At 36.5% G+C, this 24,959-nt stretch overlaps 1 protein-coding gene across 9 annotated transcripts in view; it reads left to right on the top strand.

Moving 5' to 3' along the window:
• Positions 1-24,959, top strand: part of VPS13A (vacuolar protein sorting 13 homolog A (S. cerevisiae)) — a 185,645-nt gene that overhangs the window by 126,576 nt on the left and 34,110 nt on the right. For 8 of the 9 annotated variants that reach the window (XM_006769015.2, XM_015567378.1, XM_006769016.2 and 5 more), the window contains 18 exons: positions 1,252-1,647; positions 1,909-2,013; positions 2,123-2,269; positions 6,572-6,700; positions 8,512-8,645; positions 9,103-9,232; positions 11,257-11,489; positions 15,278-15,431; positions 15,911-16,057; positions 16,258-16,339; positions 17,170-17,239; positions 18,759-18,864; positions 19,783-19,896; positions 20,919-21,064; positions 22,231-22,312; positions 23,401-23,514; positions 24,324-24,399; positions 24,487-24,650. In XM_006769015.2, coding sequence (XP_006769078.1) covers positions 1,252-1,647; positions 1,909-2,013; positions 2,123-2,269; positions 6,572-6,700; positions 8,512-8,645; positions 9,103-9,232; positions 11,257-11,489; positions 15,278-15,431; positions 15,911-16,057; positions 16,258-16,339; positions 17,170-17,239; positions 18,759-18,864; positions 19,783-19,896; positions 20,919-21,064; positions 22,231-22,312; positions 23,401-23,514; positions 24,324-24,399; positions 24,487-24,650 — 2,529 coding nt within the window. Of the gene's footprint in view, positions 1-1,251; positions 1,648-1,908; positions 2,014-2,122; positions 2,270-6,571; positions 6,701-8,511; positions 8,646-9,102; positions 9,233-11,256; positions 11,490-15,277; positions 15,432-15,910; positions 16,058-16,257; positions 16,340-17,169; positions 17,240-18,758; positions 18,865-19,782; positions 19,897-20,918; positions 21,065-22,230; positions 22,313-23,400; positions 23,515-24,323; positions 24,400-24,486; positions 24,651-24,959 lie in introns of those variants that run through there. The other variant, XR_001514783.1, reaches the window with a different exon arrangement.

The following is a 24,959-nucleotide window of genomic DNA, read 5'->3' on the forward strand; positions in this document are numbered from 1 at the left end:
GAACAAAATTAATGCACTGGCAGCGGGGGGGCGGGGGATCCCCTCTGCCCAGCCTGCACCCTCTCCAATCTGGGACCTCTCTCGCAGTCCGGAACCACTGGCTCCTAACTGCTCACCTACCTGCCTGCTTGATGTCCTCTGCTGGCCTGATTGCCCCTAACTGCCTAACTGCTCTCCCTTCCTGGCCCCCTAACTGCCTATCTGCTCTCCCCTCCTGGCCTGATCCCCCTAACTGCCTGCTACCTTCTCCCTTCTTCCGCAGTGCTGGCCTTCTCCCTTCTGTCTTCTTGCACGGTGCTGGCCTTCTCCCCGCGAGGCGCCAACCTTCTCACCTCCTCCCTTCTCCCGTGACACCACCTTCTCCTTCTGCCTTCTCCCTTCTGCGGCGCCTTCTCCCATGGCCTCTGCAAAAGGGACCATGGTGCTGGATCGGCCCTCACAGCTGCCATGGCTGCCGGCCCTCGGCCTTGCAGCCACTGTGACTTTGCCTGGAAGGACCTCTAGAAGACCTCTGGTCTAATTAGCATACTACCCTTTTGTTAGTATAGATAATAATAAAAGCATATTATGCTAATTAGATGGGACAGCTGAATGACCTTCCGGACAAAGCCTGGGCTGTGAGGCTTGAAGCAAGCTGCCGTGGCTGCGAGGGCCAAACCCCTTGCACAAATTTCATGCATTGGGCCTCTAATATAGGATAATTGGAAATGGGTGATGAAGGATTGTTAACAATCAAGAATGGGACTTATTTTGGATTATCATCTCTTTTCTCATGCATTTTTCATAATTTTTTAGTTTTCAAAACTAAAATGACTAATGGATAAGATTTCATCTCTTCTCATGCATTTTCCATCAGTTTTTGGTTTTCAAAACTAAAATTACTAATGGATAAGATTTTTAAAATGTTTTACTAGTTATATGCATTATAATGTTTACTAGTTCCATTAGAGTTTTACATTATATTACTTAGTTTTATCCTAACAATAGTCCTTTGAAGTTGATCATTTAGACCATTTTTGAAATACGATAATTCATATATCTCGAATAATTTACCCACAGACTTGGAGGAAATGTGAAAGTTTACATAGTTGGCAGAGTTAGAACTTGAATATAAGTCTTCTAACTTGTTCAGACAGAAGTATGTTTCAAAAGCAGTTCGTATAACATTTGAAATCCTTAAATAGAATTTTTGGCATATTTATCTGAGACATTAAAAAATTTACTATATTTACTATATTTTGTTTATTACAGGGGAATGAACATAGAGTTTTTACTCTAAATGAAGGTTCTTCTGCCCATATTTGTACCGTACAATTGGATAAAGCAATACTACATTTAAAATTACTTGACTATCTTAATCAAGATTGGAAAAGTGAATATCATATAAAACCTAATCAACAAGATATTAGTTTCATCAGTTTTACCTGTGTTACAGAAATAGAAAAGACTGATTTAGATATTGCTATCCATGTGACTTATAATCCTGGCCAGACAGTTGTGGCATTTCATAGCCCTTACTGGATGGTCAATAAAACTGGTCGAATGTTACAGTATAAAGCAGATGGAATTCATCGAAAGCATCCACCTAATTATAAAATGCCAGTTCTCTTTTCTTTTCAGCCAAAGCACTTTTTTAATAACAATAAGGTACGTAAAGTTTTTTAACTTTTTTTTAAAGCTATTTATCACTCCTTTTTAGATTTTAGAATTTTGAAGAATAAAATAATATGAAACAGGTAGAAATAACATTTGTTAAATATTTGAGATTATAAAGATTAGACTTTTGTGTTGGAAAAAGTTTAGTGCATTAACAGTACAATATTTATGCTAAAAAGCAAAATGTATAAATTTAGGTTGGAATTTTTAAAGGTACTTATGTTGTAATATCTTTGAAATATTTTTTCCTAGGTTCAGCTTATGATAACTGATAGTGAATTATCAGATCAGTTTTCAATTGATACTGTTGGTAGTCATGGAGCTGTTAAATGTAAAGGCATGAAAATGGAGTATCAAGTGAGTTCATTCTCTGCTCATCAAGAAATTTTTATTTAAACTGTGTCTATTGACTACTTAATTTTTAAGGATGTTATGATAATGTAATAAATAATATGTTTTTCTTTAGGTTGGTGTCATTATAGACCTCAGCAGTTTTAACATTACCAGAATTGTGACATTTACCCCTTTTTATATGATCGAAAACAAAAGCAAGTATCATATATCAGTGGCTGAAGAGGGGAGTGATAAATGGCTCTCTCTCGACTTGGAGCAGGTGGGTAGATGGATTTCAATAATATAGCTCTTAGGAATTTCATTTTTCCTGGAAGTTAGATAACTGAAATTACTATGTAATGTTTTATCTTTCCATTCCCCCAATTTTATTTGTTTCATAATCATTTATTGAGTATTTGTACCAAGCCCTAGATATTTAATTATTAAAATTCAGAACTTGCCATCGAGAAATACATTTCTTGGTAAGGGAGGTAAACTTTAGCAATTACTAACCAAATGGAGTCAAATAGAGCAGTAGAAGACTAGATAAGGTATTAATGCAGGAAAGAGAAGGAAATAATTTATTCTCTTCAGGAAGCTGTTAGGACTGCCTTTAAAGAATAGATTAAGCCAGTTATTTTAAGAAGGTGGTAGTGACTTGGGAGTAAAATATTTCTTTTACTCCATCTTTAGTTGTTAAACCTCTACATAAGAGCTGTCTGAAGGACTGCCAGAGGGTGATAGAATATTTTACTTTTGAAGAAATTTTATTCAAATATGTTAGGATTATAAGAGGAGTGTTTGCTATTTTTATTCATTATTCTATCTTGCTTTTAAGCCATCCTTCTTGAGTCATTTGGTTGAGCTACTTCCTTTAGAATTTGCTTTAGTGCTGGTTCTGGAGGAAAGTACCATCAGTGGGTGTTTACCCATAAAGTTTTTATCATCATCTTTCTTTTATGATGCCGTTTCTTGATAATTCTATTTTTTCTCAGCATGTTATATATTTTACTCCACTGTTTTTTGGCTTCCATTTTTGTTGAAAATTTGCCTGTGGTTCTGTCATTTCTTTGGAGGTCATCTTTCTTTTCTCCTTAGCTGCCTTCAGTCTTCTCTTTGTGTTTGATATTTTGCAGTCATACTATTTGTCTACATGTGGGTTCCTTTTATATATCCTGCCTCATATGCCTTACTGCTAGATCTGTGGGGTAATGATTTTTCATACTTTCTATAAAATTTGCAACTATTGTCTCTTTAAGTATTCTCCTGTTCATCCATTTTCTCCTTCTGAGCCTTTAATCAGACATATCCTAGACTTTCATATTCTATTTTCTCTGTCTCTTAATATCTTTTTTTACTATCTGTATAACTTTCTGTGCTACAACCTGGATAAATTCTACGTATATTTTCCGTAATTTTTTACTTTTACTATGTCTAAACTGTTATTTAAACCCTCACCTGAGTTTTTTATTTGTATTTCTCATTCCCAGAAGCTCCACTTTTTTCGAGTCTGCCTGTTAATTCATTCTTTTAGTAAATACTTATTGTGTCTCCTGTGTGCCTTGCGATAGTTACATTTGCTAATGAAACCACCAGTCCCAGTCTTGGTATAGTTTATATTTTAATGGAGTTGTAAAAATATATAATATGTTTAAAGGTGACGGGGGAATAGAAATAAGACAGGTAAAGGAGTATTAAGAGTTATAATGAATACCCTGGCTGGTGTGCTCAGTGGTTAGAAAATCACCCAATGGACCAAGGTTCTTGGGTTCAATTCCCAGTCAATGGCATGTACCTGGGTTGTAGGTTTGATCCCTAGCCCTCCCTTGGGACAGGTATGAGAGGCAACCAATCTGTGTGTCTCTCTCGCATTGATTATTTTCTCCCTCTCCCTTTTTCTGTCTCCTTTACCCTCCCTCCCTTCCACTCTCTCTAAAAAAAAAAAAACTTAGTGGAAAAAAATATTCTCAGGTGAGGATTAAAAATAAAGTCACAGTGAAAAGGGGTGAGCTATAATTTTGCATAAGGTGGTCAAGGCTAGGACTTATTGAGGTCACATTTGAAAGACTTGGAGGAATTGTGAGAATTAGCAATTGTCAGGAGCTCAGCTGAGCTGGCGCTAAGCAGCCAGGTATTGGAGTAGCTAATTAAGACAACAAACCAAAATGAACATAGTCAAACCTTTAATCAGTCGCTTACTGAGATTGTATAAGCAAGAAGCTAAACTGGAGAAAACCCCAACTCCCCTGTTCCATTTTTCCTATGGAGCAGCATTGGTCAGGCAGGGGTCAGCTAGATCAGCAAGACACTAGGGTTGTGTCACAATCGGAGGAGCCCTGAACAAAAGGCTTTTACAGTTTTATGGACCTGGAAGATGGGGGTGAACAAGGGGAAAGGCTCAGAGTGGAAAAATCCTGAACACTGAGTCAGAATAGAGAATATGTGTCTTCAGGGTTCCCCTTCTCACCTTGATAAAGAGGTTTTGCATAGGTTCCTGAGGAAGGCCTATGCCAAGGGCACTACAAAAAAAGCCTCTGAATAAAGGTGCCTGGGGTAGGAATGCAAATATGTGTAAGAGCTTGGCTGGAGGTAGGGCTGAGTCCTTGACAATGCAATAAGCTGGCTGTGCACCTGGTCTGATGTGGGAGGACAGCTTTTCCCTGTGAGGCCTGCCATAAAAAAAAAAAAAAAAATCACCTTTGTCATTAACTATATTCTGACCTGAAAATTACACATACCTTTTTAGCCAGGAGCTGGCCACTTCAGCAATGTGGGTATCTGGAAAAGAGCATTAGTGACAGAAGGATCAGCCAGGGTAGGTGCCCCCAAGGTTGGAGAATATTTGGCATGTTTGAGGGAAAGCGAAGTGGCCAGTAGTACTGGAAGAAAGAAAAGTAGCAGAGGACAAGGTATAACGGTGATAAAGGGTAATCGTGCAGAACTTTCTGAGCCATTGCAAGGATTTATCTTTTGCTCTGAGTGAAACGGAGAACTGTTGGAGGGTTTTGAATAGTTAAACATAGTATGCTTTCAATAAATATTTGTTAAATAAATATAGTATTTATTCTTGTAAATATTTCATGTGGGTTCTTGGCTTGTTGGATATAGAACTGTCTATGTATCTAATTGCAGAGATTAAAGCGGCAGCTTTGTTTTGCTTTATAGGTTTTCTAGGTATAACTTTTTCCATACTTTTATTTACAGCAGTTCTATGTCTCAATTTATGTGTCTATTGCCAGTAACATTATTGGGTCTTATCTTTTTAAAAACACATTCTATAGCCCATGTCTTTCGACAGTTAGTTTATATGTATATTAATTTTGATTACAACTGCATAACAACTTTTTTTTAAAGAGAGATTTTGTCTTATTTTCAATTTCCCCTTTCTTAAGATATCTTTTCTTTGCTAGTTTAAAAGCCTTATATTTTAATTTTGGCTTATCGTGGCCAACCTTACCATAAGATTTATACTCATGATTATTACCTATATAGATTTTTTTAACTTATCTATAGCTCTGTTTTCCCACTACAAAAGACAAGTACTTTCCTACTTTCTCTAGTCTCAAGAGGTGGAGCATACAATATTTTTAAAAGATATGCAGCATATCTTTTTAAGCATAAAAACATTTTTTAAGGCAAGGCTACCAGAAGGTAGCAGGCTAGGGAAGTTCAGAGAGCACATCAGTGCCTCATGGGAAGTAGACTTGGATTAGAATTACTGCTCTTTTAATTCTTCCAGGTAAGTGTCTGCTAGGTTGCAGGAAATCCTGAAGGGCACCTTTTAAGCCTCTTACAGCCTTAACCATGTTCCATCTAGTTCTGTTAATCACCTTTTATGGTTGAATAAAACGGACTCTAACAGGTCAGTTCTGCTACATTTTCCCAGGTCATGTGATAATCAGATATCACACATGAACAGTCTCACTGAAATACGTGACGTCTCCTGTCTGGCTGGGGCTAACAGACAGTTTGCATCTCCATTCCTCTCCGTGTAGTTCTTTTTGTTTCCAGCTCCTGATAATCCAGTCTTCTTTCTGGGTACACTGACTGTCTCCTATTCTTTCAGTTTGGTTTTCAAATCACCGATATCCAGGTAGTTTTTAATTTTTTGAGCCTGTTTCCTGTTCTGAACTTTGAATATATCTTTTACTTTTGCACCCTTGTTTGACTTCCCTGAGTCAATATTTGGGTGTACTTTACTGCTTAATTACCAAGGTTTGCCCACAACTGACTATGATTTTCAGTAACTGATCACTTGCTTCCCTTGTGCTCTCTGCTCAGCATGTTGATTTTTCAAACCCTTCTCTAGATCTGGACCACATTAAATTTCTGTTTATCATAGCTTTTCAGCTTACTATCCATTACTGCTTGTTTTCACACTGTCCACTAGTGGCAACCCATCTCTATGTAGGCAGTTTATAACTGTTTAGGTAAATAACCCAGTAACCAGAGCACTGTTGAAAGAGATTTATTTTCATTTTATTTTGTTTACTCTGATGGATTTATTAAAATGATAAAGGTCTTTATGGTACAATATATTGTAGGTTCTAAAAAAAATAAATATATGTAATATATGTTTTAGTGTATTCCCTTTTGGCCTGAGGATGCTTCAAATAAACTTCTTATTCAAGTTGAAAGAAGTAGAGGCCCTCCCCAAAAGATACATTTTAACAAGCAAGAAAATTGTATTTTATTACGTCTGGATAATGAGGTAATTAATGTGTGTGTGTGTGTGTGTGTGTGTGTGTGTGTGTGTGTGATGAGTTAATGTTACTTACTAGTATTTAATTTTTTTGTATCAAATAATTTTCTCATGGTTTTTTTTCCTTTCACCAAAAATGAACAAAGATTTTTTTTTTTTGTGAGGGAAAAAAGTACTAAGGGGAAACAGTCATAAAACAATTTTGTTATACAGAGTTGGTAGAAGTGGCTACAGTATACTTCTGGAATTTGACCCATCTATCCTATATAATAAAAGAGAAAGATGGTAATTGGCGTACGACCGCTACCCTTTTCATTGGCTAATCAGTGAGATATGCAAATTAGTCGACAGCCAAGATGGCGGCTATTTTGCATATGTCAGCCCCAAGCCTCAGACTGAAGCTTTAGGCTGGGGCCTGGGCGGAGCCATCCAGCAATCATTGATGGCGGCAGCGCCAGGGAACCAGGCGGAGCCAGCCCGCTATGCTTGATGGGGCAGGGGCAGGGAGCTGGGGGTGCTCGGGCCAGCCAGGGATCCTTGATGGCAGTTGCAGCGGGGAACCGGGTCGGAGCCAGCCAGCGATTGGTGGCGGGGAGCTGGGGGTGCCCCGGCCCAGGCCTAAACCCTCAGCCTGAGGCGTTAGGCCTGGGCCAAGGAGGAGCCAGCCAGCGATCTTGATGGCGGGGAGCATGGGGGGGGGGGGGTTCAGCCCAGGCCTAACACCTCAGCCAGAGGCTTTAGGCTTGGACTGGGGCGGAGCCAGCCAGCGATCATTGATGGCGGCTTTGGCAGGGAACTGGGGCAGAGCCAGCCAGCGATCGGTGGCAGGGAGTTGGTGGTGCCCAGGTCCAGGCCTAAAGCTTCGACTTGAGGCTTTAGGCCAGGGCCAGGGTGGAGCCAGCCAGCGATCATTGATGGCAGAGGCAGCGGCAGCGGCAGGGAGCTGGGGGTGCCCAGGTCCAGGCCTAAAGCCTCGGCCTGAGGCGTTAGGCCTGGGCCAGGGAGGAGCCAGTCAGCGATCTTGATGGCGGGGAGCATGGGGGTGGGGGGTTCAGCCCAGGCCTGACACCTCAGCCAGAGGCTTTAGGCTTGGGCTGGGGAGGAGCCAGCCAGCTATCGTTGATGGCAGCGAAGGTGGGGAGCATGGGGGGAGGGGCCCCGGCCCAGGCCTAACACCTCAGCCAGAGGCTTTAGGCTTGGACCAGGGCAGAGCCAGCAAGCGACCCTTGATGGCGGCTTTGGCAGGGAACCGGGGCAGAGTCAGTCAGTGATCCATGGCGGGGAACTGGGGTGCCCCGGCCCAGGCCTAAACCCTCAGCCTGAGGCGTTAGGCCTGGGTCAGGGAGGAGCCAGCCAGAGATTGTTGATGGTGGGGAGGCTGGGGAGGGGCCCCAGGCCTAACACCTCAGCCTGAGGCTTTAAGCTTAGGCCAAGGAGGAGCCAGCCAGCGATCATTGATGGTGGCGGTGGTGGGGAGCTGGGGGTGACCCGGCCCAGGGCTAATAACTCACCAGAGGCTTGAGTCCTCAAAGGGAGGCCAGACTGTGGCTTAGGGCCCACTCCCAAGGGGAGCAGGGAGCAGGTAGTAGGACACCCTCTAGGGCTCCCAGTATGTGATGGGGGCAAGCTGGGCTGAGGGCCCCCCCCCCGCCAGTGCACAAATTTTTGTGCACCAGGCCTCTAGTATATAATAATTGATAGTTTCCCAGACATGCCATATAAAATAAAAATATGTTATGAAAAGTTTTGTTATTAAGTGTTGTTAGTTAATATTCTTTGAAAAATGATCACATTAGAGAATATTTTCTCTTTTTTTATAGCTTGGCGGTATTATAGCAGAAGTTAATTTGGCTGAGCATTCTACAGTTATTAAATTTTCAGATTATCATGATGGAGCAGCTACATTCCTATTAATAAATCACACTAAGAATGACATTATTGAATATAAGCAAAGGTAAGAAGAGGATCACAAATACAGTATCCCCTGATTTGAGCAAAGTCTAGGTGATGAAACACTGACTTTAAGATGATTTCTTTTTTTAAATTAAATATATTGTTATTGATTTCAGAGAGGAAGAGAGAGATAGAAACATCAATTATGAGAGAGAATCATTGATCAGCTGCCTCCTGCACATCCCCTACTGGGGATCGAACCATGACCAAGAATCGAACCATGACCTTCTGGTTCATAGATTTATGCTCAACCACTGAGTCACACCAGCTGGGCTATTCTCATTGTTTTCTTAGAAAACCACTTTTCCATTATGTAAGGAAAAACTTTCAGTCTACTCTTAGTCAGAAATATTATAAATCTCAATGAATTGACTTGGAATTACTGAACTATATTATTTTGGGTTCTTTATTCACTTTCTTACACTTAATTTAATGCCTATTTTTACTATTTGTGTCAGTTCTCTCAGTGAAATAGAAGACTCTCTCCCTCCTGGAAAAGCAGTATTTTATACATGGGCCGATCCAGTGGGCTCTAGAAAGCTGAAGTGGAGTTGTGGGAAAAGCCACGGTGAAGTAACACAAAAAGATGTATGTTTTGGGCTGATTATCATGATGTCCTCAGCAGTATTTTTTTTGTTTTTTAAAAAGTATTCTCTTTGAGCCTTACTAGTTTTAAGGCATGTTTATGTCTGCACTACTAAAATAAACTGACAAAGATTTAAAAAATATTCAAACTTTAACTTAACCAAAAATGTTTAAAACTTGAAGTAGTCTTATTTTGCCTACATCATTATTTGTTTCCATCCTATATAATAAAAGGGTAATATGCAAATTGACCCTAACAGCAGAATGACCAGGAATGACCGGTCACTACGATGTGCACTGACCATCAGGAGGCAGATGCTCAACGCAGAAGCTACCCCCTGGTGGTCAGTGCGCTCCCACAGGAGGAGCTCCGCTCAGCCACAAGGCAGGCTGACGGCTACAAGCACAGCAGCAGTGGCGGGAGCCTATCCCACCTCCTCAGCAGTGCTAAGGATGTCCGACTGACGGCTTAGGCCCATTCCTTTTGGGAAGTGGGCCTAAGCCGTCAGTCGGACATCCTCCGAGGGCTCCCAGACTGCAAGAGGGCACAGGCCCGGCTAAGGGACCCCTCCCCGCAAGTGCATTTCATGCACCAGGCCTCTAGTTAAATATATCTAAACTGTACAGTGTGCTGATTTGCTAGACCTGTATATTGTAAGTGGTTAGGGGCAATCAGGCGGCAGGCAGGAAGAGGTTAGGAACCAGCAGTCCCGGATTGTGAGAGGGATGTCCGATGCTGGCAGTCAGACATGCCCCGAGGGGCCCCAGATTGGAGAGGGTGCAGGCTGGGCTGAGGGACACACACACACACACACACACACACACACACACACACACATTTCATGCACCGGGCCTCTAGTTATGGTATAAAGGTAAATTGTAATTAGAGAGGGGCTTTCAGCATTCACCTCATGAACAGATATACTTTTCATTGACAGTCGTCTTAGGCCATTTTCACTTCTGTGAGGAACATCTAGGGATCTACTAACTAAAGAATTTATTTCTGGTAGCAAGCTATTATTGATATGGTTTTTTATAATGATAAAGTTGTACATAAACATTTTCCAGTAATATTTTCAATGGCATTCAGAAATTGGGGTCTTTTTAGAAATTGTTTTTAAACAATTAAAAATTAAAATTTTTTTAGTCTTTTAAAATTCGTCTTAATTTGACCCCTATTCCAACGTCTTATTTATTTGATCTGTTAATTAGTAAATTTGCATATTTATGCCATAATGATAGTTGAATTTTATAAAGCTAAATCTGAAATCCACTATGAAATATTAGAAATACTGTATAAATATTTGAAAATAAGTTAGCTTATTGCTATATATTTTATTTTAGAAAGAATTATAAGCAACATGTTTGTTCCTAGATACTGATTTTACAGTAACAACTCCAGTTTTTAATATCAGTGGGTTATAACAAATGTGTACTGTATATTAAAATTTCTTCTTAATCAGAATATTTACTTAACTAGAAATTCATGGGTAACTGTTAATTATTAGAATTTGCTGTATTTATCTTGTCATTGAACTTCAAGACCCTGATAACAGCGCAATGCTTATATATAAAGGCTTCCTGCAGAATTACTCACCTGTGCTGAATATCCATGTTTTGTAGAGCATGCAATTGAAATGTCAGATATGTTTTATCCTATTTACTATGAATTTCTGACTTAAAAATAAATAATGCATTGGTTAGTCTTAGGATAAAGGAGAGAAAATAATGCTTTGTGTTATTGATAAGCCTATACAGGAAGACTATTTAATTAGACTTTATCAGGATATTAATAAAAGAATAATTGATGTGTCTTCCTTGCTAATAACTTTATAGTAGTAATGGCAGAAGCAGATACCAAATTATTGTAATTATGTAAATTTCCATTGTTACACAAATATTAATTCATTTAGTTTGTTTGACCCTGTGAAGGAGGTGCCATTACTATTCTCATTTTTTAAATATTAGTTTAAATGTTGGTTGGTGCCATACTCTTAATTTTTTATTTTTTGGTGGTTTTATTTTAGGATATGATGACACCTATAAATTTGGGGAAAAAGACTATTTATTTAGTTTCATTCTTTGAAGGCTTACAACGCATTATTTTATTCACTGAAGATCCAAAGGTATTTAAAGTGACATATGAAAATGAGAAAGCAGAATTAGCAGAGCAAGAAATTGTGTTGGCATTACAAGATGTTGGAATTTCTCTCGTCAACAATTACACAAAGCAAGAAGTAGCCTATATTGGCATTACAAGGTTAGATGCATCATAATTTGGGTAAATTTAAACGATCAGTTCTTTATCATCAAGAGTGGTGATTGTATAATCTGAAATAATTTAGTTTAACATCTTTGTTTTGATTAGCCATGATACTAAGATAATGTTATTTTTAAAATGCTTGTGAGATTTTTTTTGCCCTTGAGATAAAGATATATGATAAGTCAAATTCATAAATCCCTTTTTATGTTGTTCATTCTCTCATTCTCTAAAAAGTTAGATTTATTCAACTTATCAAAAGTCTACTTTCTTTAACACGCCATAATGTTATTCTACTACAATGCAGGGTATGTTGATGCTCCTTAAATAGAGGTTCAAGGAATAAAGACAATCACGTTCTAATTTCACCTTAACACTTTAAGAGCTAATAAGGTGATACTGTATTTATTATTCCCCAAATAAGTCACCACTAGTAAAACTTTGTTTTCCCTATGCCTGTAATACTCCTGTTTACAAATACTTACAGTAAAATTAATTTAAGTGTATTAGTAACTAATTTGAGGGTATTACTGGATTCCAGTCTGTATAACCAGGATCTTTTAACTTAAACTAATGTACAGATATGTGTGTGTGTGTATGTATATGTATATATATCATATATCTTTATATAAAAGATGTATAATGTATAAATGATATATAATCCAGATTTAAATTTTTTTTTATGAATGCATCTAGAAATGTCCCTAACTCTTCATTGACTGGAATATGTTCTAAAAGGAATATTAAAAACTATTTTCTTAGAAATATGTATTCCTAAAAAATGTTTATTATTTAAACAAAAATGTCAAATAGACAACCTGTTATGGGCTATGTCCTATGCTATGGTGTGAATGCAAGTGGGAGTAACACATGGTTCCTATCTTTTTTTAAATTAAGTGAATATAAATTTTAGAAGGAATAAACAAATAGAGTACTTAAATAAAATTAAATAACTTATGTACTAAAACAGAAAGAGTGAAGTAATTTTAGAACATGGGTAGATTTTTTGTTCTGTATTTAATTCTTTTGGCAATTTTTCACTGAAATAGATTTGTTTCATTAATTCTCTCATTTTCCTAGATTGTTTCATACTCTGTCTCTTTTTAAAGTCCCATTTCCTCTCTCAGCTCACTGCCTTGCATCCCATTTCACTGAGAAAATTGAAGCAATCAAAAAGGAACTTTCAAAGACCCACCCCCCAATATCAATTTCCTACTCACCAGCGTTTATTACCTGTATACTATGCTGACATACTTACCCACAGTTATCATAGGTATATCATATGTGCTATTTAAACAAATTTTTCTGCTTTTGCATTGTATTCTGTTCCCTTTCACTTTTTGAGACACTGATCTAGCAATTCTCTTTTTTCTTTCTCCTGTCCACAATTTCTGACTCTTTTGGATTGTTCTCATCAGTGTTATTTTTCTCAACTTAAATTTTATTTTCTTGATCCTACTTTCTCTGCTATCTACTGCCTATTTCTTTGCTTCCCTTTATAGCCAAACTGCCCAAGTGTTGTTCATGACAAAAGAGTTAAATATATTCATTACATTCAATTATTTTTACCCATTATTTTCTTTAGTCACTCCCAATAGGCTTTGGCTCCAATGTACCGTGAAAATGGTGTTACCAAGAGCACCTTAGGGATGTGTGTATTGCCAGGTCCGAAGTACAATATCCAACCCCCTTGTTGCTTAAAAGTTCATAACATTTAACACAGATTCCTTCTTTGACAGACCTCCAGGATTTCTTACCTTGATTTTTCTTTTTCTCTCTCCCAACATTTTCAGTCTCATTTGTTGGTTCCTTGTCTTCTCCATTGGGTGCCCTGGAGCTCTCAAACCTAATCCTCTTCTCTGTTTCAGTTTTATGATTTCAAATACCACCTATAAGCCTAATTTTCTAAAAATACATCTTCAGCCAGATTTTTCTTCATGAACTCCAGGCATGTATATCCAGCTGCCTACATAAAATTTGTAGTAAAATACCTAAGAGACTATCTATCTATATAAAACCCTAATATGCAAATCGACCGACCAGTCGCTATGATGTGCACTGATCACCAGGGGGCAGATGCTCAACACAGGAGCTACCCTCTGGTGGTAAGTATGCTCCCTCAGGGGGAGCGCCACTCAGCCAGAAGCTGGGCACATGGCTGGTGAGGGCAGTGGCGGTGGCGGGAGCCTCTCCCACCTGAAGCAGTGCTAAGGGGCAGCAAGCCAAGATGTAAGGAGCAGCGAGCAGGCAGGCCTAAGCTGGCAGGTGGACATCCCCAAGGGCTCCTGGACTGCGAGAGGGTGAAGGCCAGGCTGAGGGACCTTCTTCCCCTCCTCCCCACCCAGCGTATGAATTTTGTGCATCGGGTCTCTAGTACATTATATGTTTAAAACCCATTTCCTGATATCCTACCAAGTCTGCCTCCTCATTGAAGTTAATGACAAATACATCCTTCTAGTTACTCAGGCCAAAAGTGTTGGAATCATTTTGTTTCATCTCTTTACTCACACCCCACATCTAATCCATCTAGAGCAGTGGTTCTCAACCTTCCTAATGCTGCGACCCTTTAATACAGTTCCTCATGTTGTGGTGACCCCCAACCATAAAATTATTTTTGTTGCTACTTCATAACTGTAATTTTGCTACTGTTATGAATCGTAATGTAAATATCTGATATGCAGGATGTATTTAGGCGACCCCTATGAAAGGGTCATTTGACCTCCAAAGAGGTCGCGACCCACAGGTTGAGAACCGCTGATCTAGAGGCTATGTGCTGGCTCTACCTTCAAAACATACATAGGATCTGACCACTTTTCACTATCTGTGTTATCACCCTAGCCCTCACCATTTCTCTCCCAGCTTACTACATTAAACTCCTACTAAGTTTTTCTGCTTCTAGCCATCATTCCCTTTTTCTCTTACCCCTATCCAGCAGTGTATTTCTAACAAAGCTAAGTCAGATCGTTTCATTGATCTTCTCATAATCTTTCAACTGTTATTCATCTCATAGTAAAACTCCAAGTCTTTACAATATCCTACAAGGCTTTCCCATTATTTGGCCCCTGTCTTACTTCATCTTCTACTCTTTTTTTTTTAATTCTCACCTGAGGATATTTTTCCATTGACTTACAGAGTGTGGAAGGTAGGACAGATAAAGAGAGAGAAACATTGATGTGAGAGAGACACATGAATGGGTTTCTTCCCGCTCGCTCTGTCTACTGAACCAGACTGGCTAGGCTCGTCTTCTACTCTTAATGTGTTCCAAGTATGCCAGCCTCCTTGCTCTTCTTCATATACTACAAGCATGCTCACAGAGTCTTTGCTCTAACTGGTCCCTCTACTTGAAATGTTCGCTTGTTGTCTTCTCGATAAATTCCCTGATCTCTAAGTTCTTGAAATCTTACTTCCATGACACCCCTGTTGACTACTCACTTTTAACACTGCAACCCACAACTTTGCATATCCCAATACTCCATGTCCACCTTTCCTTGTCTACTTTTTCTTCTTTCAAAAGCATTTCACTTCCTAATATATTAAATATGCTAAGTTACTATATTTATGACGTTCTTTCTATCAGTCCTCAGCTAAAATGAAGCTAAAGAATGGCAGTAATGTTCACTGCTAGAATTCCTACTACCTAGAATGGTGCCTAAGTAGGAATTTAATGTGATTGGTTGAATTGAGGATATTGCAAAATTTTTACTCAAGATTTTGTAATTCATGTAATAAACCAGTTAAAATGCAAATGTGTATAAATTAGTACCATGATTTTTGCTTTCATATCTAAGTTCTGATGTGGTTTGGGAGACAAAGCCCAAGAAGAAGGCAAGATGGAAGCCAATGAGTATAAAGCACACTGAGAAGTTAGAGAAAGAATTTAAGGAATATATTGAATCTTCACCTTCAGAAGATAAGGTTATTGAGTTGGACACTACTATTCCGGTAATATTTTTAAGTACTGATATGAAGTTTTATTTTTTATCTATTATAATTAGATTAATCACTAGTTAATACTTAAGCCTTATTTCCTTACAAAACAGTCAATGTTATCATACATACTTAATATAAAATATTAAAAACTCAGACTTTCTCTTGATATACTAGTGATCTATTCCTTGGTAAACAAGCCAGTAACTTTTTATTTTTTAATTATTTGTAATGTTATTTTATATTTCTCACTTGTTTTGGGTAAATTTTAGTAAATTTACATGAAAAGTGATACAGCCAAGCTCTAAGGAATATCTGAAGGTTTTTGTGAATTGTATGGATATGGGCTATAAAGTTCTCATTCTAAACCTAATTGAATATTTAGGCTATTATTTTAATTAGTATTTTTAAAATTTTGGTACACATTTCTAATTTTAATCAGTTATGAGTAAATAGAAATTCTATGTGTTTTGGGGGGATGCCATGTTTTTCAGGTTCGCTTTACACCTAGCGGCAATAACATGAAAATTCTGCAACCACATATAATAGCTATACGAAGAAATTATCTGCCAGCATTAAACGTGGAATATAACACATCTGCACATCAATCATCATTTAGAATTCAAATTTATAGAATACAGGTGAGTCTGAATAGATAGTCAAATTATATTATAAAATAAACTAATTTATTCTTATGGCCTATTTTAGCACTTCCATTTCAGTGTGGGACTAGACTTTTTGATTCCTTCTCCTTCTTAAATCTTGTTATTCTAGTCAGGTTCAATAATTAACATATGAACATACTAACCTGGGTTTTTTTGTTTGTTTGTTTGTTTTTTAGATCCAAAACCAGATACATGGCGCTGTATTTCCATTTGTATTTTATCCTATTAAGCCTCCCAAGTCAGTCACCATGGATTCAGGTTTGTCTATATCTTTAGATTGCTATAAAAGTGGTTGTATTAACTGTTTGGTTTATTTTACTATAATAATATGAAATGAAACCATTTTACTCAGCTAACTTCAACAAAACTCTGATTGAATACTGAAGAAAAGATTAATTAGAAATATATATTTTAATGTTTAGAAATGCTACTTTAAAAAAATTACAATGTTTAAAACTCTGATTTAAAAGCCACTGAGACCTTTGAATAAACTGTGAGGAAGTTCAAATTCAGACTGTTTTCTAACCACAGGAACTGCCCTAATCCCCATTTGAGAATGATTACAAGTCCTTTCTTCCATCCTCTCTTCCCTTCACCTTCTTTCTTTGCTGTTGCTTTTCCCCTCACTTTCTTTTCTCTTCCCACTACCCTGCTCCCTCCCTCCTTTTTCTTTCCACAGTTACCTTCATACCACTGACTAAACTATCTAAAGGAGTATTCATAATCTGCTTGGAAGCTTATTGACCAGTATACATGCCCAAGCCCTTTCACCTAGATGTCAAGGGCAAGATCCTGAAATCTGTGTTTCCACAAAGTTTCCCTGGTGGTTCTAATGCTTGCTTCTAGTTTAAACTCACTAATTTAAAGGATTAGTAATCCTCAGAGAGAGTATAGATAATGTACAAAAACAATCCTGGAGTCTGAAATTAAGACTATAATGGGTCATACAAATATTAGTAATTTTAATTGATATTCACCATTTAGTAAATAATTTAGTTAGCCATTGTAATGTGTATTACATGGTAAGAAATGCTGCTTATCTTTTTTTAAAGCATCATGGGATTAATCATATTTATTACCCTTTACAGCACCCAAGCCCTTTACAGATGTCAGTATTGTCATGAGATCTGCAGGGCATTCCCAGATATCACGTATTAAGTAAGTGTCCTAATACATTCCTTGTGTATTTATTTAATGTTTTTTATCTTTAAATTCTTTATTAAGGAATTACAAATGTGTCCTCATCCCCCTTCCATTAACCCCCATCCTCCCCCAACCTCCCCACTCATGCTCTCATCCCCCTGTTGTCCATGTCCATTGGTTTGGCTTATATGCATGAGTCCTTTGGTTGATCTTTATTTAATGTTTTGATTTAAACTGTGCTCTTTAGAAAAAGTAAATTTTAAATAAGTCAAAGATTTAAATGTACAATATTAAATTATGAAGGTCATAGAAAATGTCTATTAATTATTTTATAATTGTGGAGAATCAGAAGGCTCTAAATGAAATACACCTAGGTATTAACAAAAGTTACTTCTAAATTATGGGCATTTTATTATTTTCCTTTTTTGTTTATTTGTTCTCTCAAGTTCTCTATAATTACTGCATAGTGTTAGAAACAAGAGAGAAAATAGTATTTTCAAATTCAGTCACCACCCAGTCCAAGAAATCTAACATTTACAGAAACATTCATCTATGTATTATTCCCTTATTTCTTGTTTTCTCTGCCCTATTACCAAGACAAACATTATTCTCTTGCTTTTTTCTTTTTTAAATCCTTACCTGAAGATTTTTTTCATTGATTTTTCTTTCTTTTTTTTTTTTGAGAGAAACATGGATGTGAGAGACAAACATCTATTGGTTGCCTCCTGCAAGTGCCCCAACCAGGGATCGGATCCACAACTTCAGTATGTGCCCTAACTGGGAATTGAACCCACCACCTTTCAATGTATGGGACAGTGCTCCAACCAACTGAGCCACACTGGCCTGGGCTATTCCCTTGCTTTTCAAATTATAGTTTTATTATAATTTAAATGTCTATCTAATGTGTAACTAAACATTATGCTTCTTAGTTTCCCTTTGCTCCTCCTAATTAAAAAATTTTTTTCAAAAAAAAAGAAGGAAAGCAGAAATCAGGCGACCAGTATAAACTTCCTCCTCAACTGTGCTTTCTACTGTCCAGAATATCCATCATCCTCTGTATACCCTGAAACATCATGTTTTAGTTTTCTTTTTAAGAGGTGATGCACTTGCCAAAATTACTGCTTGATTCAGAGGTATAAGGAATGGTAGCCTCAGAACTTACAATACCTGAAATAAAAGTTTTCCCACTTCATGAAAAAAAAAAATTTTTTTTTCAAACCGTACAATACTCCTGGGACTTGCTTTTTTTATTAAGCTTTTTACTAAAATGTATTCATTTTGTAGTATGTAGCTAGAATTTATCTATAAACACTAATAAATAATGTTCAATGACTGTATACCACAGTTTACTTATAGATTTCCTCTCCATAGGCATTTTCATACTTGAGTTTGTTGCTATTATGAACAGTGTTACCATGACATTCCTCTAGAAAGTTCTAAGTTTTAACATTCTAATATTTAATACTTTTTTCTTTATCTAATTTTTTAATACTGTTAATTGATGACCTTTCATATTTTCTACTTTGTAATATAGATACTTCAAAGTGTTGATCCAAGAAATGGATCTCAGGTTGGATCTTGGGTTTGTCTATGCATTAGCAGAACTTATGACAGAAGCTGAAGTAACTGAAAAAACGGAGGTAAGACTTAAAATAATAGCATTGATGGTAAGGATTAGGAAAAGGACTGAGAAAAATCTTAGCTATCTGATAAATTCTTTCTCCCCCCTTCCCCCCGCCAAAGGAATTCTTTTTTTTTAATTTTTGTTTTATTCGTTAAAGTATTACGAAGAGTATTACATATGTCTCCTTTTTTTTTCTTCCCTTGACCTTCCCCTGACCTCCCCTGCCCCCAACCCTCCTGATAAATTCTTAAAGTGTTAAAATGGTTGTTTCATTTTAAAAATATTTTTATTACGCTGCTGTGGTGAGTACATTGGCAGAAATCATTTTTTTGGATTATAGAAGACACGAATAGTCTTAAGCAAGACAAGTTAAAATAGTCTTTTAAACATGAGATAGCAAATAAGAGGAAATATTTAAATCAATAGTAGGAGGAAGAGGATAATCAGTCATGTTCACATTACTGTTGTTTTTTTTTTTCAATTTTACTTTCCTTGGTTACTTTTGTTTAGATTAATAATTTAGAATAACGATTTTCAGCCGGTGCACTGTGGCACACTGGTGTGCTGCAAGAATTGTAAAAAAGTGCAATACTTGACTATTTAAAAAAAAACATTATTTATTACAAAACAAAAATAAATGGATTAGATTAGTGGCCTTTTTGAGTAAAATCTGTAGTCACATGAGGAAAAGCTTAGCGTCTTTTAATGGATTAGATGGAAACATAGAAGTTATGCTTATCAGTTTATGAGCGACAGACAGAACTTTCCTAACAAAAGAAATATTAGTTTCTCTCCTCAGGCATTATCTTCCTAATTATGAATGATGTTGGATCTGGATATTACAGGGGAGTGTTCTGCAGTGTGTGAGCTATTGGCTTACCTACTTCCTGAAGATAGGTCCCTTAAGTTTTTAATACTTTATGTTCCTTTATAGGTTGAACTTTTTCATAAAGATATAGAAGTTTTCCAAGAAGAATATAAAACAGTTTCATTAGTAGATTCATCACAAGTCAGTCTCTATGAGTATTTTCATATATCTCCTATCAAGGTAGGGGAAAATAAGTTATTTTTATTATCAGTGATAATCTAGGTAATGTCAAATTTAATAACCCTTTAAAAATTTTATTCTTATAATAATTTTCACCATATGGAACTAATAGTGGAGCTACCCACAGCATGTATTTATATGTTTATGTCTTGACTTAACAGATTTCCTTAGTGTTAAGCTATTTAATGACAGTTTTCTAAATTTTGTGTATGATGTATGTATAAGTTTTTCTTTTAACTGAGTTGTAATTGATACATTAAATTTATTTAAAGTGTACAGTGTAATGATTTGATATTTGTATAGACTGTGAAATGATCATCACAATATGTTACCATCTGTCCGTATACAGTATTATAATTTATTTATTTTTTGTGATGAGAACTTTTAAGATTCCTCCTTTAGCAACTTTCAAGTATGCAGTACAGTACTAACTATAGTGTATACATTTTAATTTATAAATTAATCTTAATTTAAGATTTGAAGATTGGATGGAACTAAATATAAGTTCTTAACACAAAGTTTTTATGAGTTACTTACAGAATACTTGAAGAAAATTATTGTATAGCTGAGTATACAGCATGTATATCCATACAATACAAAAGTGCTTTTAACATCCTGCTACCTTAGTTCTTATAGTTGAAACATTGACTTGTGGAGATACTTATTTCAGCAACTTTAACTTCTAGATATTATTGTCACTAACAATGTATAAATGTTAATATTTTCTTAGCTTTCCCAAAAGAATTGGATTGAGCTAAATATATCATTATACATTGCTGAATTTAAAATTTAAACACTATTAGATTAGTATAAGTAATTATTTAAACACTATTAGATTAGTATAAGTAAACTGTATTAGATTTTAAATCTTTTAAACTTTTCACTTATTAAATTTGGCACAGTCCTGATATCTTTGAAATTTTATTTGTGGTGTAGTGACTTTAAAATAAAATGGAATATTAAAAATTAATATTGTCATTATGAAGGTACTGATTTAAATACTTCTCTCTCTATCTCTCTAGTTGCATTTAAGTGTTTCACTGAGTTCGGGTAAAGAAGCAGCTAAAGACTCAGAACAGCATGAAGGATTCATTGCAATTAGTTCTTTAAATCTCTTGCTGAAGAGTATTGGTGCCACTCTTACAGATGTACAAGATGTGGTTTTTAAGTATGTTTAAATTCAAATCTACAAATTGATGAAAAGTCCATTTTATATTCACCAAAAATTTATAAGTACTGCAGATCTTAGGCACAAGATGGTTTTGTTGTTAAGTGTAACATAACTTAGGTAATATACACCTGTTAATCCTTAACTATTGAAAAACAAATTAGTTGTTAAATAATTTCCTTAAGAAATAGAGACAGGAGTCGTGCATGTTGGTGCACTCTTTAAGGCTTGTCTGGTCTAGAGAAGAATTCTAAGCAGCTGTGTGTGCCCAAAGGTGTGGTGCTTAAAAGATGTGACTTTAAGGCGGATCAAGACTCTTCAAAGTATATGTGACTAGAAAAAGTGAATGTCATGACGGGAAATGAAGGGATCAGTTTAAATGTTACCATCAGGAACTTAACTTTGGGAGCTATTAGATAGAGTATCTGACCAAAGAGAGTCCAAGTCTGAGTGGAGACTTCAGATAAGAATGCCCTTTTCAACTACCACCTAGAACTGTTACTAAAAATAATAAGAATCAGTGAGTCCAGTAAGAGATATCTCTGAGTCTGGGTAAAGTTAGGTAACAGTCAAATTAAAGAACAGATTTGAAGACATCATATCAGGAATAAAGTGAGAATTCTAATCTTTCTATCTTAACTGCTAGCATAGAGCTTTCCAATTAGTTGATTGAGCGTATGCTGGGAACAGGTTATAAGTAAACATACCTTCATTCCTCAGCGGTAGGCTGTTCAGGCAAGCCCTGCAGCAATGAACCCTGGTCATTCTTGAGCAACCACTTACATTTATCTCAGTGTGTCAAACATTTTCTATGTGGGCCATGATAGGACTAAGTTGACAAATATAAGATCATGTCCATAGATCCAGAGGCTCTCTGATCCTCTAAATTATGTGGAAAATGTGTGTATGTTAGTGGCTTTTCTGAGGGTAAGATCCATAGCTCTCACCAGATTTTTAGAGCCTTTTTGACCAGAATGTGCAGAGATGTATGTAAAAGAATAGGTTTTCTGGTTTGCATGGGAAAAGACTGAAAGGAAAGATTTGGAGAAAAATTCTAAAGAAAATGAAATCTTAACATTAAAGATTTTATTCCCTCTCTGCCTGTCTCCCTCTCTCTATGTACATACCTACACATTTACACATTTTTAATGTGGTTTCTTTTTCAGGCTTGCATTTTTTGAACTCAACTATCAGTTTCATACAACATCTGAACTGCAGTCTGAAGTAGTAAGACACTATTCAAAACAGGTTTGTCTGAGATTATTTTACAAAGGGGCAGAGTGATATAAAATAGTGAAACTGTATGTGTCTGTACCTATATAATGTAGATTTGGCAAGGAAGTTAATAGCCATTTTCAAAAATTTAAGACATGTTTTTTTATTTTCAGAATTGTAGAAAGAGGCTCTGGCCAAGTAGCTCAGTTTTTAGAGCTTCATCCCAATATGCAAAGGTTACAAGTTTGATCCCATCAGGGCACATATGTGAATCAACCAGTGAATGCATAAATAAGTGGAACAATAAATTGATGTTTCTCTCTCTCTCTTTCTAAATTCAATAAGTAAGAATTAAAAAAAAAAATGGCCATTTCAATTTCTGTCCTTCTAATTTTTAGTTATGTACCCAAATCTTTTCTGGAACAATGTAGACTACACATAAACCTTTAAATAAAATATTAAGTAATTCACCACACTTACTTAAAAAACTAGGTTCAAAGGAAACTATTAGTAACTGATGAACACAGGATATTTTTTTAAAATATATTTTTATTGATTTCAGAGAGGAAGGAAAGGGAGAGAGAGAGAGAAGCATCAGTGATGAGAGAGAATCATTGATCAGCTGCCTCCTGCATGTCCCCCTACTGAGGATCGAGCCCAAAAATCAGGCATGTGAAAAGATTCCAGTATTTTTATATAACTTATAGGGCATCTGAGACAGCTGTTGGATAATGGACAGATCATTGAGCATGACTCAAGAGGTCGGGGTTTGGATTCCAGATTTGCCATTCAACCTCTGTTTGGCCCTAGGCATCATTTGACCTGTATATTTCTCCAGTCTATAAAATGATGGTAGTATTAACAACTTTCACACATAGTTGTAAAAATACAAGTATTTTGAATATTCTTAAGTATTATGTAAATCTTACATTATTTCTAATACTCTAACACTGAATTGCTTTTTAAAAACTGACTAGTGACGAATAAGGTAATATATAGTTTAGGTATTCAAATTGATGATAAGAATATTAGCCTGAAAAATTGGATGTGTGTACTAAATTTAAGAAAAAAATATTAAGCCTGATAATCCAAATTGATTAATGTTTATGTTTTCTTTTTAGGCCATTAGGCAAATGTATGTACTCATTCTTGGACTTGAAGTTTTGGGAAATCCCTTTGGCTTAATTAGAGAATTTTCTGAAGGTGTAGAAGCATTTTTCTATGAACCTTACCAGGTAAAACAGTTGTTCTTGCAATAATGCATTCCAATTGTTAACTTGAGTTGCAGATGTAAATAGATTTTGTGAGTCACAAAGGCACATTATTTTGCATCAAACAGTATTAACAGCTTTTGAGAAATTTGGGGGGAAATTTTTACATTTTCCCTCAGATTTTAAACTTAAGACTTTAAACAAATATATTGAATTTTAAGTGTTCTGTTATAAAATTAAAGGTGGGTAAACTTCACACTCTAGTAGAAGGAAGAGTATTATGGACAGGCAGTTTTGCTCTGCCCAATAGTATGCACAGCTAGCACTGTGCAAAGCAATCTCAATCAATGGCAGAAATTAAGATTTTTCTATGTCCCTTAAAAATTTCTGCCAGAATGTTAAAAAATGTTGCTACTTTCACACTTAAAAGAGTAGATGATAATGAAAAAATAGCAAAACATATTTATTTTGTACAATATAATTTAAAACATTAGATATATTAGGAATGAAAGTGTTTTTATTTATTTCATAAAAAATTATCAAGGATAGTGTGTGTTCACTTTCTTATCATACAACATACAGAACAAACGTCTTTTGTACACTTTGATGAATAGCCATTTTCCTAAGTTTGGAATAACTTGCAACACTTAATCCTTTTCACTTGCAATGTCATGAAATATCTGAGACTTCTGTTAATGTGAAGTTTTCTTCTGGTGTCACTTTCTCAGGGACATCATTTTTTGTTGTTGTTGTTGCTACTATTTTCTTCATATCAATTAGTGCACTTTTAAAGGTAAACATAATCTTATTTGTTGTTATTTTTGACCCTTTAGGGAGCCATCCAGGGTCCTGAAGAGTTTGTGGAAGGAATGGCACTAGGATTGAAGGCATTAGTTGGGGGAGCTGTTGGTAAGAAACAGCATGCCTCGCGAATGTACTTATGCTAGAAAGTAATGATACATTTGCTTTTACTAAAGATATGTTAATTTCTCCTAGGTGGATTAGCTGGTGCTGCCTCCAAAATCACCAGTGCTATGGCTAAAGGGGTAGCAGCTATAACTATGGATGAAGACTACCAACAGAAGAGGAGAGAAGCCATGAACAAGCAACCGGCTGGTCTTAGAGAAGGCATCACTCGAGGAGGAAAAGGCTTAGTTTCTGTAAGACTTTCCCAGTGTTGTGAATGTTATAGAAAATATCTATTATTATTATTATTATTATTATTACTACTACTACTACTACTACTACTACTACTACTGCTACTACTACTTGAGGCCTGGTGCACAAAATGCATGCACGGGTAGGGCCCCTAGGCCTGACCAGCGATCAGCTGATTGGGGTCTTCTGGCTGCTGGCTGGGGCCTTCCTTTCCTGGCTGTCAGCTGCCGGTCAGGGCCTTCCTTTGTTCCTCAACTGCCCCCTTATAGTCAGTGCATGTCATAGCGAGCGATCGAACTCTCGGTCTCCTG

This window comes from Myotis davidii, unplaced genomic scaffold (genome assembly GCF_000327345.1).
Source record: "Myotis davidii unplaced genomic scaffold, ASM32734v1 scaffold98, whole genome shotgun sequence".
NCBI classification, from domain to species: Eukaryota; Metazoa; Chordata; class Mammalia; order Chiroptera; family Vespertilionidae; genus Myotis; species Myotis davidii.